The sequence below is a fragment of the Pogoniulus pusillus genome, chromosome 16, assembly GCF_015220805.1.
Source record: "Pogoniulus pusillus isolate bPogPus1 chromosome 16, bPogPus1.pri, whole genome shotgun sequence".
NCBI classification, from domain to species: domain Eukaryota; kingdom Metazoa; phylum Chordata; class Aves; order Piciformes; family Lybiidae; genus Pogoniulus; species Pogoniulus pusillus.
This window is the reverse complement of record NC_087279.1, coordinates 8,504,047-8,525,525: the sequence shown is the minus strand read 5'-3', so window position 1 is coordinate 8,525,525 and position 21,479 is coordinate 8,504,047. Positions and strand designations below refer to the sequence as shown.

The following is a 21,479-nucleotide window of genomic DNA, read 5'->3' as shown; positions in this document are numbered from 1 at the left end:
ACAAATGTCAAGCATTTGTGAAGAGAGTTTCTTAAAACTTGAGATCATTTCAGATAATAAACCACAACAAGATACAGGAATAAAATCTCAGAATCCCAGCATGGGGAGGGTTGGAAGGCACCTCTGGAGATCACCCAGTCCAAGTCCCTTGCTAAAGCAGGGTCACCACAGCAGAGTGCCCAGTATCACAATGTCCAGGGGAGTTTGTCATCTCTCCAAAGGAGACTTCACAACCTCTCTGAGCAGCCTTCTCCAGGAAGCCAGAACCTCCTGGGTTCCAGTTTGTGCCCAGTACCCCTTGTCCTGTTGCTGGGCAGCATTGAAAAGATTCTGGCCCCATCCTCTTGCTCCCCACCCTTTAGCTCTTGCTGAGCATTGATCAGATCCCCTCTGGGGCTGCTTTTCTCTAGCCTCAACAGCACCAGGGCTCTCAGCATCACTGAGATGCTCCAGGCCCTTCAGCACCTTTGGAGCTTCCAATGGACTCTCCAGCAGTTCCCTGTCTCTCTTGTGCTGGGGAGCCCAGAACTGGACCCAGGACTCCAGATGTGGCCTCACTAGGGTAGAGGGGCAGGAGAACCTTCTCTCAAACTGATGGCCACACTTTTTCTAGTGCATCCTGGGAGGCCACTGACCATATTGCCTCTGTGGGCACACTGCTGGCTCATGGTGAACTTCTTGTCCACCAGTGCTCTCAGGTCCTTCTCCAAAGAGCTGCTTTCCACCATGTCAACCCCTCACTTGTATTGGTGCAGGAGGTTGTTCCTCCCTAGGTGCAGGGCCTTACACTTGCCCTTGTTGAGCTTCATGAGGTTCCCCTTCACCCAACTTTATCGCAGGGCGAGGTCTGACTGAGTGGCTGCACAGCCTGACTGGGTGTCAACTACTCCTCCCAGTTTGGTGTCATCAGCCAAGTGCCTGAAGGTCCACTCTGCCTTCATCCAGGTTGCTGATGAAGATGCTGAACAAGAAATAACAACAGGTATTAGTTGCCAAACGTTTACTTTTAATGAAACCTTTTTAACGACAGACGGTACCACGGATCCACTACTTGGCTAAAATTCACAACAAAAAGCAGGTTTTGTATGTTTAAAAATATTTTTTTCATAATAAATTCATAAATAGATGAAGGTAAAGTATAAAAACAAATGACTGTAGTATGCAAGCTTGCTTCCTTGTCTCCTGGTGTTCCAGATGGTCAGCATGGCGGTGAGAAGGTTTCCAGACAAAGCAGTGACTGATGATCAGACATGTACAGCCTGCCTCTGCTGAAGGAACCTTGGAGAACACCAACAGGTCTGTCCTAGAAAATGCAGAATCATTTTACCACTGTTCTCCTCCTAAGCCCTCAATCATTTTGGGAATGCAGTGGATGAATTCAATATGAATCAGAGATGGTTATTTTCTCCCCAGCAGGGGTTAGAGCCAGACTGGCTCACCTGTAGTCTCATCCCTGGAGTTGTGGGGGGATGGATCTGTCAGTGGGTGAGGCACGGAAGAGGGAAGAGCTGGTTGACAGCACTGAGCATATCTGCCTGCCAAAAGACCTTAGCACTCTCCTGACAGGCTTAGAAAATCACAGAATACACCCAGTGGTAAGAGACCTCAAAGTTCAGCCAGTCCCAGCACTTAAGGGTCAACTCTAAACCATGTCCTTACACTAAACTACGTCCCTAACAAAAATAGACATCTTCAAAGCTCTTAAAAACCACTAAATTCACCTTCTGCTCACCGCATGCCTGGACCTGCTGCACATCTGGCAGGCAGGGCACTGCCCAACCCCATCCTTGAAATGGTGTCTATCTAGCACCACTCCAACCTTTATCTGGTGAAGCCCCTGTCTGACATCAACAAACTAGCAGCAAAATGCCTCTCCTCCTCACTTTCTTAAGGAAGTATAGAGTTTTTATTTTGTCAGACTGCTTTTTTCTGCACAGCACTGAACCAGGGAATGAGCATGAAGCATGCAGAGCCATCACCATGCTTCGCCTCATTAAGCTGTCTTCTGGTAACTCCTTCCCTTGGGTGCAAAAGCAGTTGCATACAAGACCTGAACTTTTTTTTGCAGTGGTAGTTAGGTGCTCTTGAGGACACCAGTAAGCATCTGTCTGCAGCTTTATTGTCTCTGAAAAAGTCAGCTTGAGTCATTAAGTGTACCTTTAAATGGGCAAGGCAAGTTTGCATGCTGTGTTTGAAGGACAATGTGTCTCACCCTACAGTAGTTTAGATCAGAGAGTCCTGGCATGGATGGGGTTGGAAGGCACCTCTGGAGATCATCCAGTCCAACCTCCCTGCTAAAACAGCTTGCCCAGGTGAGTTAAGAATATCTCCAGAGAAGGAGACTCCATAGTGTCTCTGGGCAGCCTGCTCCAGGGCTCCAGCACCCTCACACCAAAGGTTTCAAGTGAAAATTCTTGAGTTCCAGCTGTACCTTGTCCTGTTACTGAGCAGCACTGAAAAGAGTCTGGCCCCATGCTATTGCCCTCAGCCCTTTAGCTGTTGCTAAGCATTGATCAGATCCCCTCTGGGACTGCTCTTCTCCAGGCTCAACAGCCACAGGGCTCTCAGTCTTTCCTCACAGAGATGCTCCAGGCCCCTCAGCATCTTTGGAGCTGCCGCTGGACTCTCTCAACAGATCCTGTCTCTCTTGTACTGGGGAGCCCAGAACTGGTCCCAGTCCTCCAGATGTGGCCTCACTAGGGCAGAGCAGAGTGGGAGGAGAACCTCCCTCAACCTGCTGGCCACACTCTTCTTAATGCATCTCAGGAGACCATTGGTCTTCTTGTCCACGAGGTCACACTGCTGGCTTATGGGGAACTTGTTGTCCATCAGCACTCCCAGATCCTTCTCTGCAGGACAGGATAGCCAGAACCACTCCCTCACAGCTTCCTATGAATCCCTACTCACAATTCAGACATCTGTGAGGAACTTACACAAACCTACACAGGCAGTACAGGTATTAAGTAACTGTCACAGGAGCAGGAGACGGAGAGCCAGAGATGTGCAAAACCTATGTGTTGTAGTTTGTCTGGTGACCCTTCCACACTTGGTGACAGGGAAGAGGAATTCTCAATTTTTCTGTTACATTCGAGGTTGAAATAAAATAGCAGTCAGTGGCAGCAGTTCAGCTGGATCAGAGAGTTGGAAATAACTGATGTCTAGAGATCTCTTGCAAAAGAAACACGAAAGTGACATTTTAATGATAAAGGGAGCCACAATGAGCTGTCACAAGCAGCCCATGAACTCTCCAAGCTTAGGGGAGAGTGGCTGGTAAGTTGCCTGGCAAAAAAGGAGCTGGGGGGCTGGCTGACAGCTGGCTGAACATGAGCCAGCAGTGTGCTCAGGTGGTCAAGAAGGCCAACAGCATCCTGGCCTGGATCAGCAGTAGCATGGCCAAGCAGGACAAGGTGAGGGATTGTCCTCCTGTACTCAGCACTGGTGGGGCCATACTTTGAGTACTGGGTTCAGTTTTGGGCCCCTCACTATAAGGACATTGAGATGGGGGAGCAGGTCCAGAGAAGAGCAGCAAAGCTGATGAAGGATCTAGAGCACAGGTCTTGTAAGGAGCAGAAGAAACTGGGGTTGTTTCATCTGGAGGAGTGGCTGAGGGCAGACCTGTCTAACTCCCTGAAAGGAGGTTGAAGCCAGGTGGGGGTTGGTCTCTTCTCCCTGCTATCAGGTGACAGAATGAGAGGAAAGGGCCTGAAATTGTGCCAGGGGAGGTTTAGGTTGGAGATTAGGAAAGTTTATTTCCTGCAAGAGTGTTAGCAAGGTAGAATCCTGACGCATCAAGTGATAGGACAAGAGGAAGAGGCTTCAAGTTGTGGCAGGGGAGGTTTAGGTTGCAGATTAGGAAAAGTTTATTTGCTGCTGTCAGGCATTGGAACAGGCTGCCCAGGGAGGTGGTGGAGTCACCATCCCTGGAGGTGTTCAAGAAGCATATGGACATGGCACTTAGGGACACAGTTTAATGGCCAGGGTGATATTGGGTTGCCACTTGAACTGAATGATCTTGGAGGTCATTTCCAGCACAGAAAATCTGCCCTCTTTCTTAGCTTCACTTCTGTCACTCCCCTAAAGCTATTCCCTTCCCTGTGTTCCACTGGCTGCTGACTCATGTGAAAACAAGGGAATTGTTGGCACAGTCTGTCTCCTGTGACACCTGAGCTTACAGGTGTGGTGCAAGGAACTGCCTTCATCAGTACTCAAGTAATAAAAACCTTTGTTCATATAAGACAGTGGGAGAAGGGAGGAAAGCACAACCCTTTTATGCTTCCAAGAACTGTTTTTAAAGTGCACTGTAACTTTTTCAGTGGCATTAGAAAATGTGATCTGAGGTTAGCACAGAATTGTGTGCTGGCTATTTTTATCTAACCTATGGCAGCAATTTTGAGGACAGCAAATACACATTGAGGTTGGTCTGTTTTGATTTGGTAACCCTGCTCTTTTCCAAGGCAACTAAAATGAAGTGATTAGAAAGATGCAGAGGACTAAGCTTGCAACTCTTGCCAGCACTGAGCTGTGGAATAGTTTGGGAGGTTGTTTTTGAAGAGAGGGATTGCAGTGAAGTGCTTCCATATATGCTGCTGCTTTGAATCACTCTATAACCCAAATCAACAGAGTTAAAAGAAATCTAACATTGCCTGGCCAGTAAAAGTCAGAAAATCACAGAATGTTAGGGGTTGGAAGGCACCTCCAGAGATCACTGAGTCCAACCCTCCTGCCAAAGCAGGGTCACCTAGGGCAGGTCACACAGGAACACATCCAGGTGGGTTTTGAAAGTCTCCAGAGAAGGAGACTCCACAACCTCTCTGAGCAGCCTGCTCCTTGAAGACTTTCTTCATGTTGAGGTGGAACCTTCTGGTTGTAGTTTGTATCCATTGCCCTTTGGTAGAATAAAGTTATGACACCACTGAGATTTCTAACTGATCTCTCAGTAGTAATTTAATTGTTACTAACTGAAATCTCAGTGGGATGAGCAGCAAAAATAGAACTGAGACAGCATTTACCAGATCTATGGATCTCTTCTTATAGCATGGGAAAGAGCTGTCAAATCTGAGGCCAGACCTCTGGGTCCAGAAGAGGCCACAGATGACAGGAGGGCTGAAACCCTTCTGCTGTGAGACCAGGCTGAGGGAATTGGGGTTGTTCAGTCTGGAGAGGAAAAGAATCTCAGGGGACCTTAGAGCTGCTTTTCAGTATCTGACAGGAGCCTCCAGGAAAGGCTGGAGAGGAACTTTTCATGAGGATGCCTATCAACAGAACAAGGGGGAAGGGAGAGCAGATTTAGACTGGATCTTAGGAAGAAGTTCTTCAGTAAGAGGGTGGTGAAATTTTGGAACAGGTTGCTCAGGGAACTTGCAGATGTCTCCTGGGGGTGTTCAAGGGCAGGTTGGGTGAGGCCTTGGGCATCCAAGTCTAGCTGAGAATTGCCCCTACGCATTTGTAGGGAGGTTAGAGTAGATGATCTCTGAGGTCCCTTCCAACCTAAACCATTCTATGATTGGATAATGAAGAGTGCTGCTTGGTGAGTGTTAACGTAGTGTCATGTAGCACATTTACTGCACCTGATGGTCATTCTACTCTGCAAAAAACTATGGCCTTTAAAGGCAAAGGCAAAGCTGAACAAGAGCCACATCTTTCCTGAAGATCTTACAAATCTATGTGGCATTAGCAGGGCTTCATTTAATTTTGTAGGTTTTTTCCCCCAGAAAAGTGCCCTGCTTTCCCAGTAAGAGTGATAAAATCATTAGGACTTTTCCTCTGTCCTTAAGAATTTTACTTTCTTTACCAATTTCATTTTGCAAAGCAGAAGTTGGCAGGTTTCTGGGCTGACAGTGATTGGGTGGTATATTTACAGGCTGATAAATATTTGTCCAGGTCCTCATCCAGGATGAGTAACTGGAGATAAAATTAGCTTAAAGCAGGATCAATACAAGAGATAACAATGCCCACGCTCCTGGGAACCACATTCTGCTGACCATTTCAATTCAGTATCTGCCTCTGCATTCCGCTCCTGAGTGTTACAAGCCAGGGTTCAACTTCCCCTCTGCCCTGCTCTGTGGTTTTGTAATATTTTGCTCACTTTGTGTACTGCCAAAAATAAATGATAAATACTGATGTAAATACCCAGCCAGCCAAGAAAATCTGCTTAGAGGCAATTACTGCACCATTATCTCGTTAATGTTCAACTGCCAGTAAACAGGTTTCTTGGCAAATGTTTCTGCTATGAACTCTGGTCCTGCACTGCTGAATTATTCACTTGCTCTACAGCACTGCACATCTGTAACCTGAGACTTGAAACTGAGGGGGTTTTAGCAGTAAATCTCAGGTTTATTGCTACTTACACCCAGGCATCCTTTTGGTTTCTGTGGGATCGCTGGGATTAAACCAACAGAGCTGTCTTCCTCATACTTGAATTACACAGGAAATTAGGCATTTAACAGAAAGCTTCAGAGGGGTAGTCAAAAGCTTGAAGTTAAACTCACTCAATTTCTGGTCAAGAAACTATCAGCCTAGTAAGTATTGTGCTGTTACTGTCACTGCTGTTACGGTAATTGCTGCTCCTGTGCTCTTATCAACAGCCAACTGAAGACGAGCCAGTGTGTGCCCAGGTAGTCAAGAAGGCCAACAGCATCCTGGCCTGGATCAGCCATAGTGTGGCCAGCAGGACCAGGGAAGTGATTTTCCCCCTACACTCAGCACTGGTGAGGCTACACCTTGAGTACTGGATTCAGTGTTGGGCCTCTCACTGTAAAAAGGACATTGAGAGGCTGGAGCAGGTGCAGAGAAGGGCAACAAAGCTAAGGAAGACTCTGGAGAACAGGGCTGGTGAGAAGCAGCTGAGAGAACTGGAGAAAAGGGGTTTAGGGGAAACCTCTGCTCCCTATAACTCCCTGAAAGGAGACTGGAACCAGGTGGGGGTTAGTCTCTTCTCCCAAGTGACAAGTAATAGGATGAGAAGAAATGGCCTCAAGTTGAACCAGGGAGGTTTATGTTGGACTTCAGAAGAAATTTCTTTCCAGAAAGGGCTCTTTAACACTGGTACAGGTTGCCCAGGGAGGTGGTTCGATCCCCATACCTGAAGGGGCTTAAAAGAGACAAGAGATGTGGTGCCGAGGGTCATGGCTTAGCCCCAGCCTTGGCAGAGCTAGAGAATGGTTGGAGTGGATGATCTTAAAGGTCTTTTCCAGCTGAAATGATTCTGTGATTCTATACTAACAGAGGCAGAAAGGGTTTGGAAGTTACACCAGCCTTTTCCTAAGGACAGCCCAAGCACTGCTGCTAACCTGAAAAAAAAGAAAGCAGCTCTTCAGTCCATTTCTTTGCTCCCTTTTGTTGGGTTAGGCAGGGCATGCAGTCTTGTGTTACACTTAGAACAACATGGAAGAGCCACGAGTAAGAGCACAAAGCTGACTGAAACCACAGTCTTAGTTTGCTACAGCAAAATAACACCTAATTGGATCAATGCCTTCATTTGTAAGCAGAGTGAACAAATCACTGACACCCTATCTCATTTTTACTGACTGAAAGAGACCAACCTGCAGACAGAGTCTTGCCCTGCAAGCCTAGCTGATGAGATCTATGGGGGTGAGTCCAGAAGCTCCAGTTCTGCTTGTTTACTACAGAAACCTCAGCACTAAGAGATCAGGCATCCCTCACTTCTCCACCTACTCTAAAAGCACAGTCACCAGCTGCTTCAGAAGCAGGATTTATCTTCATTTTGCATTTTGCTCCAGTTTTAAGAGGAGTTACTATGTAAACTAGAGAGTTCAGTCTGAGTGGTAGCAACACTGTTCTTCAACCAGTGTCAATTTTTATCAGCATGGCTTAAATTTTGGCACTAATCCTGCAAACAGTGGGAGGCTGAGTTTATCTGAGGGGCTGTGTTTGAGCACAAAGAACTGCAGGGCTGTGACCCACAGATGTCATGACATAAAGGCAGATGTTTGCTAGTACTCTGTTTCCAAAAGGAGGATCTAACCAGGAGGAAAAAGCAGCCACCAGGAGTGAGTTTTAGCTTGGACTGTCTCCTGAGAGCAGAGCAGGGTTTGCTGATCACTAACAGATCTAGAGTTTGGACTGGTCTTATTTTCAGTGTCTAGCTGCTGCCTGGGCACTTACTGCCTTTTTATCTTTGGATGCAGGAGAGCTAGGAAAGTCCTGGAAAACTGTCCCAAAGTACTACTGAGTACTGCAGCTCCACCTGCTCTTCCATCTAAAACATAAGAATTGTCAAAACTACACTCACTGAAAATGTAAGACCTTCTCACAACTACAAAAGCTAAACTCTAACCCCTTAGGTTAGAAGCGAGCAGGCTACAGAGGATACGCGAACCTCTCAGTCACCCACCTCATGGTTTAAAAACTCCCTCAGTTACCTACCTCATGGTTTAAAAACCTGAGAATGCTTTTCTGTAGGAAGATAAAGAGTATTGAAATTAGGATCCCTTGGCCCTTTCTCAAATTTTCCTGATTTCATGACACTGGGTATGATGAATGTCTATAACCTGGCATTGCCCTAGTAGCAACCTAGTCCAGGCCCTTCTTGACCAAGGTTTCAAAAGGGACAAGTGACTTCACTCTGTTTTCTGTAAACAAGCTCCTTCCAAGTATCAGGACTGAAAAAAAATATGTATCACTTGCCACCTCTGAACAGCTTTGCTTTACTTGCAGAGTTTAAAATAATCCTGCTTCTGCTCCCTCTGCAAGTCCATTTTTCTAAGGTGCTTGCTGCCACCAGCACTTCAACTGCATCCTCAGCACAGAACGCAGAGCCCAATCTGAAAGACAACTGGACAAGGCTGAATTCTGAAATCTCTTTTACTGATTTTTTTTTCCTGTTGACCTTTAATCAACAGAGAAAGACTTTTCCTGTTGAGTGTTTTCAGGAAATGAAAAGCAACTGGTAACTTGTGATCAGGAGAGGGAAGCAGTTGAGTACAAAGCTGGGAAGGAATCGCTCAGAAAGACACTGGGGTTTCTTACAGCCAGGAAGTTGCAATGCATGCAGTTTGCAGCTATTTAAGGTCATCTTTCCCAGTATATGCCCAGATTGTATTTAAAGAGATGGTTTAAAAAAGAATCCAAATCAACCCCCAAATCCACTTATTGCCACTTGAGCAATAAACTGGTACCAAAGTCAAACATATCACGAGAGTTAACCCTGTGTATGACCATCAGGCACATGGCAGATCATGGCTACCAGTCAGTTCAAGGTTGCTCCACTTCCTCTTTCCAGTGGTGCAGGTCTTGAGTTGTGGAATGAAATTAAGTGACCTGAGGGCAGAAACTCAACGATACCCACTTGGAAAAGAGTGCAAAGAAGAACAACTGAAATGGATCTACCCTTCTCCCTCAAAGCTGTATTTAAAACAACGACACTGGTCCAGTTCTGCTTGACCACCAGCCAGGAGATATTGCTCAGGGTGACTTTGCTTTTTGTTCAAATGATAGCTCCAAAAAATCCTGACAAAACCTGAGAGAAGGTTCCCCACCTGGGCCAGCTCCATACGAACTAGCAATCCATATGCCCCAGGACAGGTGACTGCTATTTGGTCCCACAATCAAGATGCTGGGTGTTGTGACACTTGCAGTATCTTTATCAAAGACACTGGTACTTTTCTGGTCCTTGGTGGAGCAGCAACAGTTTAAATAGACACTGCCAGGGTTGCCTATCCCAAAAGTGACCACTTTTACCAACAGTGCCACACTTAAACGCTTCAGAACTTTGGGTGTGCATCAGTCCTTTCCCCAACCATCTGTCTCCCCACCCCACATTGCCAGTTCAAAGTTGTTTCCTCCACTTCTGTATGAAGGTTATAGAAAAGGAAGTGGTGGGGGCAAATGTTGAGTAAGTTTCTCAGAGGGTCTGAGTTGCAGGACTACCTCTCAAGAGTCCCTTTTTAAAAATAATTCACCAAAGCAAATAGGATTGTGTCTAACTTCTACAAAGTTGCTGGTTTCACAGGAGGAGGAGAGTATGGCTACCATGCTACTCAGCATTAGGGTGAAGCACCATCTAAATTCCAGTCAAGTCAGGGACATCACCTAGCTCCTATCAGCAGCCACACCCCCAGCCTTCCACAACGTCTTTGCTGTCAAGCTTGATGCTGTCAGTATTCTTCTCACTGAACACAGGGCCTCCATGCCTCAGCATCAGCTCCGTTGCCATCTTCACAAAGGCCTCCTCCACGTTGCTGGAGTCTTTCGCAGAGGTCTCTATGGCACAGATGATATTATCATAGTGTTCAGCCAGGCTCTGAGCTTCTTCCAGCTGAACCTCTCGAAGGTCACTTAGGTCAGACTTGTTTCCTGCAAGAAAAAGAAACAGAGTCATAGTCATAGAATCACAGACTGCTTTGGGTTGGAAGGGATCTCTAAGCATTATCTAGTCCAAGCCCTCTGCAATCAGCAGGGACATCTACAACTAGAGCAGGTTGCTCAGAGCCCAATCAAGCCTGACCTTGAATGTCTCTAAGGATGGGGCTTTCATCACCTCCCTGGGCAACCCGTTCCAGTGCTCCACTGCATTCATAGTAAAGAGCTTCTTCCTGATGTCCAATCAAATCTATCCTGCTCTAGTTCAAAAACATTGCCCCTTGTTCTGTTGCTACAAGCCTTTGTAAAAAGCCCCTCCCCAGCTCTACTGTTGTCCCCTTCAGATACTGGAGGGCTGCTCTAAGGTCTCCCCAGAGCCTTCTCTTTTGCTGGCTGAATAGCCCAAACTCTCTCAGCCTGGTCCTTAACACGAGAGCAGCTCCACAGCAGCTGTGCCTTAGAACCTGGAAACCGTGGGTACCCAACTCTTGATGGAGCTAAGATACAAAGGAGTCAAAGCTGGCTTCTGACAGAAAGCTATTTCAACAGAAGTGAATCAAAACAAACCACTTCTGTTCTACCTAACCAGCTCTAATAAAACCCCCTCCAACACTGGGAACATTTCCAGGCAGAGCTGTCACAGACAACTTCAACCAAAAAACAAAGCTCCCAGCCATCTTAGCCAAGCACTGCAGCTAACCTGACCATACAGGAACATGTAGTGTTTGATATGAAGGCTCTGAACTCACCAATCAGCAACTGGACTATGTTGGAACCAGCGTACTTCCTGACATCCTCGATCCAGCGAGGGATGGACAGGAAGGAGCCTCTCTTGCTGATGTCATAGGCCAGGATGGCCCCATTGGCGCTGCGGTAGTAACTCTGGGTGATGGTTCGGAATCTCTCCTGGCCTGCTGTGTCCCAGATCTGCAGCTAAATCACAAACAGCACACAGTGAGCCACTGCCTAACAAGGTCTTCCAAAGCCAGGACTCAACAGCCTTGTTGTCAGTGAGTGAGCCACTGGCTAGCAAGGTCTTCCAAATCCAAAGGTAGGACTCAACAGCCTTGTTCTCAGTCTCCCTTACTTTGGTCACGTGTTCTGGCATCACCTTTTCCTACTCCTTTGTTCATCATTTAAGGATAAGAACATACACTGGAGAAATGCCTGGGCTGTTCAGGAGTTTATACCTGTATCAGGTTCCTGCAGGTGAGCATCCTCCTGTGGTAAACTATGAAATCATTGCTTGCATATCCAACACTACCTCTTTGTCACCTCCTCTAGCAGAGTAAATAGAATGAGATGTTACAGAATCCCACAATCTCAGACTGGTGGGGGTTGGAAGGGACCATTGGGGATCATCTAGTTCAACCCCCTGCTAAAGCAGGGTTATCCAGGGTAGGTTTCCCGGGATGACAATGTCCAGGGCTATGTCAGCCCATGGCCAGGCCACTGCAGCTTATCATTAAGCATGTCACTGGAACTAGAGCTGGGGTTCTGCTGGCATATTGTCTCTGGTGCTGAAGTGGCTTTGCCTGCCCTGCTACAGGGCCAGTGACAGCTGGAGTAGAATGGGGTTGTATCATCTGAGAGCACTGGTGCTGTTTTGTAAGGAAACATGAGACAATTAAAAGAATACATCTATAAAATACACTTAAAAGGTATGAAAGAATGCATAAAAGAGATGCTGGCAAGTCTGGGTTTCAATCAAGCCAGCTGAAGACCTAGTTAGCCTCATCACCTGTCCTTTTTCAGGTACTAGAGCAGACATGACACTTGGGCAGGAAGCAGCCATGCTCAGATCACTTCTTTTTCTCTCAATTCAGCAACTCTCAGTTTAGTATCAAGGTTTGAGTTCCTTGTACTAGGTGTTCCACAGGAAGGAGCCAAATAACTCAAGGCTGGACAAACAATACCCTCTTGCTTTACAGGTTGTCTAATGTCCTGGAGCATGACATCTGGTATTCCAGAAGCCTTTCATCTGAAGTAACAGTGGATGTTCTCATCCTCCATATAAATCTCTAATCCTTTTTGAATCTTTCAAAGCTCTTGGCTTCAGCACACAATGGCAATCAAACCAAAGAATTTCCCTTTTCCTCTTGCACCTTCACTTCTCTCCCCAAACAATAAAGGGCAGGTGTCTGCTTGTCTTTTTGGGCCACACCTTGTATCCTGCATCTCCTCTTCACTGGGACAGGGCACGAGTGAATACTCCTGGGGCTGTTTAATGTCCCCACGCTGTGGATCTGTTCTGCATTATTTCCCCTCTCTCTGAACCTCTTTGTTTTGAAGAGCTGACAACAACTGCACTCAAGGCACCAGGGGTATTTTATTTTATGCCAAATGACAAGGAATCCTTTTCCCATTTTTTTCCTTGGGCACATGAATATTTTGTTTGCATCTTCTGACTCTGCTGCACGTTTGAGCTGCAGCTTTTTTTCCCTTGGAAGATCACTGCCTTGTGCTAACCAAGCTTTTAGATCCCAAATGATGTATGTACAGCCTAAAAGCAATCAATCCAGTGTCAAAAGGACTTCCCAGACCTGGCATATTTTCCCAGAGAAGGGGAAAGAGGCCTCAGAAACCCACAAAGGAATGCTTACCAATGGAACAGATCATGATTTAGACCAGTCAGCAGCCAATTAGCAGAGACAAAGAAGTTCATGGCAGGTTTAGGGATGATCTTCTCTGTTCTCAAGCTTTTCCCTGGACCTAGTCTGTTATCTCGTTTTAAATCTCAATGTTTGATTAAGTCAAGTGGAAAACAAGGCTCTTGATGATTACCTAACTCTTGGGAGAAGCTTGAGAGATTCTGTGCCTACAGAGGAATTAACCAAACCCTTTAAATTAAAATGAATGACTGAATAAATAAGTAATGGTTTAGCTTGAGCTTCTCAGGTGGTTTAGAAGTGACTTACCTGCAGTGAGTGTGCAAGCCAGTCTTGAGCCTTGTGCTCTACACTGGATTTTGAAAACCTCTGTGTAAATACATTTTATAGAATAACAGAATTGTTGGGGACAGATCTGGGGAGGTGACAAAGGCAACTGCCTGAAGTTGGGTCAAAATTCAGTTCTTTCAGGCAGAATTGCTCCATGATTTTCCCAGGGACCAAAGTCTGACCAGCCTGTAGTTCCCAGGATTTCTTGCCCTTTCTGAAGATAAGTGTGATCTTTGTCTTTCTCTGGCCCTCCACCATATCCAGAGTCTTTCAGTAGTCATGGAGCAACCCCAAAAGGTCACCATCGAGATCTCATGGCAGAAAACGATCTCACACATTTTTCACTTGAGCAGGTGCCTGTGATGTTCACAGGACTAAACGTAGAGTTGCTGAAGCCCTGAGTATCCTGCCAGGACCAGCAGAGACAACAGATCTGACCTTATGAAGAGTTCCAACCAGTCCACATCCTCCAGGTAAGCTTTTTCTCTCAGCCACCTGAAGTTTGTTCTCCCTACTTGTCACTCCTCATTTGTGTAAGGACTCTGACTCCTTTCTCTTCTCACACGATCTTTAGTCCCTCGTGGTTTTGCTCTCATTGCTGAGCAGACAGCAGGCATTAGAGCCACCAGCAGATACTTTCCTTGCAAAGAAAGATACCAACTGACAGAGCTGTTGGCCGCTGCACCCAGCAATTCTGGTGGCAACAGGTGCCAGGCAAGTGCTGCCTCTTTGTTTCAGGGGAGAGCCAGTCTAATCCAGACACAGTTAATGACTTGCTGAAGCCAAATGAAGACAATGCTGCCATCAAAGCCTTGCCATTGCAGCCACATACCCTTGGCCTCTCCCTGCACTGAAACTAGCACCTGCAGAGCTTAACTCACTGATGGAACCGAGAAACAAGCACTTGCCTTTTGTTGGAAGGGTTGACACTTAATTACACAGCCACTGAAAGTCAACAGGATGCTGGGTTGCATCAACAAGAACATCACCAGCAGCAATAAAGAAGCCATTATCTCACTCTGCCCTTGTCAGGCCACACCCAGAATGCTGTATTCGGCTTTGGTCTCTGCTATGCAAAAAGAGACGTGGACAGGCTGGAGAAAGTCCAAAAGACTGGGAAGCTGCCACATGAAGAAAGGCTGAGACAACTGGGTTTATTCAGCCTTGAGAAAGGCTCAGGGGAGACCTTATCCCCATGTTTCAGCATTTAAAAGGTGGTTACAAAGAAGATGGAGACTCTCCTTTTACAAGAAGTCACATAGAAAAGACAGGTAGTGAGTACAAGTTACTCCTGGGGAGACTCCAACTAGACACAAGGACAGCCAGCCTAGCTAATCAGTGTGTCCCCAGTACTGGACACTTTTGAGATTGAGCTGGACAGGGTGCTGGGCCAAAAGCACATCAGACAATCCTTGGATATCTGTCCATACTTCCTTTTTTCATCTCTTCCCACTGGGAAGGAGTGTACTGGGAGCAGGTGGCATTTACTCTGTGCAAGGCTGCAGGTCTGCCTGGCCAGGGAGGAGGGTCATGCACCCACTTAGAAAATCATAGGTTTGTTTTAGTTGGAAAAGCCCTCTAAGGTCATTGAGTCCAACTGCCAACCCAACATCACCACGGCCATGAAACCATGTCCCCAAGTGCCATGTCCCCACGTTTCTTGAACACCTGCAGGGATGGAGATGAGCCATGTTGGGATATCTAATTAGGGTGAATGAAAGCAATGTTTCAACTATAGAAATGGACAGTGTTGAAAATTTTAACAGGTTGCCTCAAGAGCATGGTGGACAATTATTATCAAGTGGTTTGATGTGGATTCTTCTTGCACTGATAGCATTACTGTTAACCTCAGGTTAATGCTCAGCAAGCAGTCTTGAGACACGTTAAATAACTGAATCACAGGATGCCAGTTTGGAAGGGACCTTAAGGACCACCTGGTGCAACTTTTCTAGGTAACAGTAGAGTTAAAATGAGAAGGCATAGCAGCCTGTCAAGCTGAGTTGTAAAATTGTCCATTTTTCTTTGTCTTACACCTACCTAATTTGGTAAATACTTTCCTGATTCTTCTGAAGCATCACAGGACTTCAGGTTTATGTTTGCTTGTGAAGCAGTGTCAATAACACCTCAATTCCTCCTATGGCTGGTACCTGCCTTTACAAAGATAGAAACTCCCTGAAAGCAGGCTGGAGGCAGGTGGGGTTTGGTCTCTTCTACCAAGTAAAAAGTGACAGGATAAGAGGGAACAGTCTCAAATTGCACCAGGGGCGGTTTAGGTTGGATAGCAGAAGAAACTTCTTCCCTGAAAGGCCTCTCATACTGGCACAGGCTGCCCAGGGAGGTGTCTGAATCCCCACCCCTGGAGGTGTTTCTAAGAGGCAGAGATGTGGTGCTGAGGGATGTTGTTTAGCCCCAGCCTTGGCAGAATTAGACAATGGTTGGACTGGATGATCTTGTAGGCCTTTTCCATGCAAAACAATTCTGATTCCTTGCAATTTGGCCAGGTACTGAGACATAACATTGTGAACCCTTCTGAAAGCAATCTAGTTACAGCCATGAGGCCTGAGGAAAAGCCAAGAATCTTGCTATCATATGGGCTGAAAAAGCTTGTAAATTAAGAAGTGCAATGAGCCATAAAGAAGTGTCTGTTAGAAAAGGAATGTGTTTGTTTCCAAGTCTTCTTCTCTCCTGCTGCCTTCTGAGGGATATAGTGAAAGGGAAAAAAACCCATGGCACAGAGGAAAAAAATACTTATTGTATGTAACCCACTATGAATTGACAACACAAAGTAGAGATTAAAGACATCAAATTAATTAATCAGCTCACAGGAGGGAACTCATCCAAAAAATAAACCAAAAGAAGAGGAATTTTAATACTGACCACAGTTCATGGGCTTAGGAATGTCCTTGCCTATCACTGTGTAAAATCTTAGTTCCATCAGTTTGTAAATATCTTTTCTTACAGTGACATAAGAGTTATGAAACTCTTTTTTGTCCTGTGTGCCAATTTTTTTCTATCACTCAAAGACCAAGTAATTGTTTAATCAATAGGACTTTAATCACTAAGCATTAAGTCAACAAGGACAACTTTGGAGAACTGCAGCCTGTACTCCAGGATTTAGCAAGGTAAGAAGGATCTGTTTTACAGAAGGTAGTACAGCACAACTCCAACTTCTTAAACACCTCATCCTAGAGCATTTTAAAAAAATAATCTCAGAATGACCTGCTTGGCTCCTGCCACAGTCCCTACCCTCTAGCTCCAACGCCTTCCAGAGCCCATGGCTCACAACAGCCTGTCCCAGAGGTGACCGAACTGGTCTGTGTAATCCTACTGGACAGTACCTCAGATTGCAGCTAGAGATCTGAAAGAACAAGAAGAGAGACAAAAGACTGGCTGGACAGACAAGCTAATGTGTTGTTCTGCTCTGGAGTGCTAAATCTCTGCAAGCTTATGATGCAGCATGTCACCTGCAGCACACAGGTTTATTTCTGCAGAGAAAGCTTCCGTTACTGGGACTGTCCCTGAACAGCTTCTCTTCCAAACCCTAATGTCTCCTTCTATATTAAGTTTAGTCAGCTTCAGCAGCTGGTGAAGCAGTAGTATCTGAAATCCCATGGGAGACACTTGAAAGAGTACAGCTTTAAGGTGTCAGGAAAGCCTGCAGTCAGAACAAAGCTATTTGCAGAACCTTAATCTTTACTGTCCCAGCATGCTTCTTTTCCCTGTTCAACAAAAACCCACCAAGAAGTGAGACTTAAAACTCCTTGGTCTCCAAATCATGTCTAATCATAGAATCACTAAGGTTGGGAAAGTACTTTAAGGTCATTGAGTCCAACCATAACCCAACTCCTAAAACCACTGAACCATATTCTGAAGCACCACACTTACAGCTTCTTCAGTGCCTCCAGGGATGACAACTCCACCACCTCCCTGGGCAGTCTGTTTCAGAAACATTATGTAACTGTCATGAGACCATCTGAAGTTTTAAACAGGACACTAACACAGTTAACCTTAAAATGTTTGTTTCAATCACAAAATGAGCATCTCATTCAGGCTCACTCCCTTGTGTTGTAACTGTAGCTTTAGCCTGACTAAAAATGATGCTTAGACAATAAGCAGTGCTTAAAAGCTCACTGGGACTTGGTTTGTACACATTACTGTTCTCAAGAAGCTTCTACACTTAAAAAACATTATAAAAATGATAATTTTCTCATTCCTGCACCATTTGTTAAAGAGAATGCAAGTGTTTGCATTCTTTACAAAGGTACTGCCACAAACCCACAGTGAAATTGGAGTAGCACTGAGAATCACCCAGCATGCTTTTGTAAGGCTCACTGGATGTTAGAGGTTGGAAAGGACCTCTGGAGATCTTCCAGTCCAACCTCCCTGCCAGAGCAGGACCAGAGAATCTAGCACAGGTCACACAGGGACACATCCAGATGGGCCTTGAAAATCTTAAGTGAAGGAAACTACACAGGCAGCCTGCTCCAGGGCTCTGTGACCCTTACAGTAAAGAAGTTCTCCCTCCTGTTGAGGTGGAATTTCCTGTGCTGCATTTACATCCACTGCCCCTGTCCTATCCCAGGGCACAAGCGAGCAGAGGATGTCCCTGTCCCTTCCTTCCTGACCCTCAGCCCTCAGATATTGATAGAATTGCTTAGATCCCCTCACAGTCTTCTCTTCTCCAGCCTAACCAACCCCATGGCTCTCAGCCTTTCCTCATCAGGCAGTGCTCCAGTTCCTTTAGCATCCTTGTAGCTCTCCATTGGACTCTCTCAGGTAGATCCCTGTCCCTCTTGGACTGGAGAGCTCAGAACTGGATGTAATATTCTAGGTGGGGGCCACAATAGGGCAGAGTAGAGGTAGAGAACTTTTTTTTTACAAGGTCATATTTTATGATTTTCATTGAAAACATGTCCTGAACACCTCTTGATTTGAAACAACCTAACCAACAATTTATCTGAAACCCTTTTAAACCAGTCTGCCACACGTGGCTGGGCCAGAAACAATGACCAGCACAGAGCATCTCTGGCAGAGCACATGCACAGGCTTGTTTACTAACGGGGTAAGATACAAACTCCTTGGACGGCTCAAGTGCTCCTCCTAGGACCACTATGACCACGCCAAAACCACATCTGTGAAGCACACACCGACTTCCCTGCTTCATACTGGAGCTCACAAAAATAGAGTATTAAAATGCCTCCTTACTTTGTTTCCTCTAGCACGCTGAACAAACCTACCTGGGCTAGACAAAGCACTGTGAAACCTCAATCCAACTGGAAAAGCCTGACTGAGGTTTAAACTTCACATCCAACCCACACTTTAGCAGACAAAAAAAAAAAAAAGCCTCCAAGCAAATGCTTTTATATTTCATCTGTGTCCGACTCAGCAGCTAACAAAAAGGTCCGTAAGGTAAATCAGCAGCAGTGTTGGATTAATTTGCCTAAGTCCATGCTGGAAAGGCTCTTCTTCAGTCTGTGCACCCCTGTTTTTTTCCTAAGTAGAGAACAAGCCAAAGGAAAAGAAAGCCCCACGAGCCTGTATTTTCCCATCTGTCCGTTGTTTGAGGGTTTCTTGTTTGTAAAATACTTCGAAATAACCCAGAGTTTTTGTTGCAAACAGAGGGATTTTCAGATGTAAATACTGACAAGATCACAAGCACGCCTAGGAAGCCTGGATTGTTTCCTGAGCTTGCTCTCCCCTGCTTCTGAAGGCTGTGGCAGAGACCCCTGGCACCACGAACAGACACATTTGTCACTTCTTATGTGCCTGGCACTTAAACGGAGCCAGGCTTCAATCTGGAAGGGAAAACCCCACTACCAACAGCTCACTTGCTAGAGAGCACAGAACCGGAACCAACAGCACAACCAGAGAATCTGAGCTTCCTCTTCTACTGCTAACCTTGGCTATACAGGACAGAAGAAGGTATAAACTGCCAAGAATATAAACACCTCTGCTGGGTGTGGAGCTTCTAATCCTGTTCTTTTCCTAAAAAAAACCCAAATGTGAGCCTTCAGTTCTTCCGTGCTCTGCAACTTTCCCTGCTTAACATTCTGCTCACCAAAGTTAATCTGTAAGAAAGAGACAATAGAGGACTTTGACAGCTACTTTGGTAAACACAGACCAAAGTCTGCAGTTACTGTATTTCTGTGCCCCTTTACAGTTTCATGATCTTTCCCAGGCAGCGACTCCACTAAGTTGTTTTCAATCCCTAAGGACACTTACATGAATGTACTCAGGAGAGGGCTGGAGAAGGGATTTGTCCCAGAACCTCCTCCAAACCACAGGTGCTTTCAGCCTTTTCCCCGTGCTGTTTGACCGCACTTATGTGCTCAGAGGCTCAGTATGCTGTAGAGAACCTATGCCACTGGGAGTCTGGGAAGGATTCCACTGGGAAAATGCTCTATCTTCTTTCTAACCCTTGCAATTAGCTGGTTTTCTGCAGCGTAAGAAAGGAGAAGCCAAATGTGGGGCTGATGCCGTTCTGCTTAGCGGTTGCATTTTCTAAGCCATTCTCTAAACAGTGCCTTAAGGTAACTTTTAAATGTATCTAAATTAAACACCGCTCCCCCAGCCTCTCTCAGCTGGCCTGCCAGTTCCACATCCCTTGCTGGAAACCTGACAGGCCAGCTGAGCTTCTTCCCGACTGGTAAACAAACCACGGCCAGGAGCCTGCCTGGGTAGCGGGCTGCTGCCGCTCCGCACGGCGGCGGCTGCGTCCTGCCGTGCCGCGGGGCTTTGCCCGTGATCGGGGGGTGCTGCTGGGGAGCCAGCCCCGGCTGGGACGATCCTGCTCCAGCACTACCACTTCACGGATGCGCTCGGTCCCTGCGGGCCCGCGGGAGCTGCTCTGGGAGGCGGCCCCGGCGCGGTGCAAGCAGGCAGCGAGAGCGGAGCGAGCCGCGGGGGCTGAGCCGAGGCGGGGCGGCCCCGCGCTCCGCTGACCTCGCCACTGCTGCCTCCTCCTCCGGTAGCCGGGTCAGGGCCAGGCGGCCCCGCCAGCATCCTGGCGGCTGTGTGCCAGGCCGGGAGCGAGCGGCAGCTCCCGGCTAGTCCCGGAACCGGAGCGGCTGGGCCCCGGGCGGCTGCCTCGGCCGCTCCGCTCCTCACCTTCACCCGCTTGCCCTGGATCTCCAGGCTCTTCATGGTGAAGTCCACGCCGATGGTGCTGCCCTGCCGCTCCGCGAAGGCCCCGGTTTTGAAACGCTGCACCAGGCAGGTCTTGCCCACGCTGGCGTCCCCGATCAGCACCAGCTTGAAGAGGAAATCGTAGCTTTCCTCCGGGTCGGGGACGGGCCCCGCCGCCGCTCCCGGCACAGCCGGGCCGGGCATGGCGCTGCCGCCCTCCGGCCTTCCGCCCGCCGCCGAGGGGAGCCGGGCTCTGCGCAGCGCCCGCCGCCGCCCCCCGCCGCGCCGCGCCGGGCCGGGCCTCCGCCGGACCCGCCTCCCGTCTGCCCCCGGCCGCGCCCTCTCCCCGCCCCGGCGGCGGCGCCCGCCTCCCGGGCATGCCCGGCGGCAGCCGGCGGTGTGGCTAGCGGTCTGCTGGCGCTCCGGCCCCGGCCCGCAGGCACAGAGCTGGCCACGGCCTCTCTCCGCAGGCCGCAGCCGCCGCAGGCCGCGGCGTCGCGGGCAGGCCTCCCGGTGGGCCAGGACTTGCTCTGGCCGGAACGCCATAAACCATGCCTGGAGGCGATCGGAAAGCTGTGTAGGTGTGGTGCTGAGGGAGGAGCATGAAACAGGCAGGGGTGCGGTGCTGAGGGACACGGTTTAGCCCCAGACGTGGCTGACTTAAAGAGTGGTTGGAGTCTTAGAGGTCTGTTCCAACCAAAACGATTGTGTGATTGCAGGACACGGTTTAGAGGTGGCCTGGCACTGCTGCATTAACAGTTGGACTTGATGATCTTGAGAGTCTTTTCCTACGGTTGTGTGGGAAAAGAAGCGTGTTGGAGTCAGCTGTTCACAGAAACAGATCGATTTTGGTTCAAAAAGACCTCTCAGGTCATCAAGTCCAACCATCAACCCAGCAGCACCACGGCCATTAGATCACCTTCCAAGTGCCACATCCACACGTTTCTTGAACACCTCCAGGGGTGGTCACTCCACCTCTCTGGGCACCTTGTTTCAATGCCCGATTGATTCTCTTGCAGACAAGAAACCCCTCCTGATGCCTGTTTAGCCTGGAGAAGAGGAGGCTCAGGGGTGATCTTATTACTGTCTACAACT

The 21,479-nt window shown here is 47.5% G+C and overlaps 1 protein-coding gene across 1 annotated transcript; it reads right to left on the bottom strand.

Annotated features, from left to right (window-relative positions):
* Window positions 1-8,805: 8,805 nt before the first annotated feature.
* RAB43 (RAB43, member RAS oncogene family) lies at window positions 8,806-20,635 on the bottom strand. Its single transcript, XM_064156320.1, has 3 exons — window positions 20,367-20,635; window positions 11,070-11,253; window positions 8,806-10,314 (listed from the first exon to the last, which is right to left on the bottom strand). Exons 1-3 carry the CDS (start codon window positions 20,586-20,588, stop codon window positions 10,061-10,063), a joined length of 660 nt encoding a protein of 219 aa, XP_064012390.1. The 5' UTR covers window positions 20,589-20,635; the 3' UTR covers window positions 8,806-10,060.
* Between the last annotated feature and the right edge of the window lie 844 nt (window positions 20,636-21,479).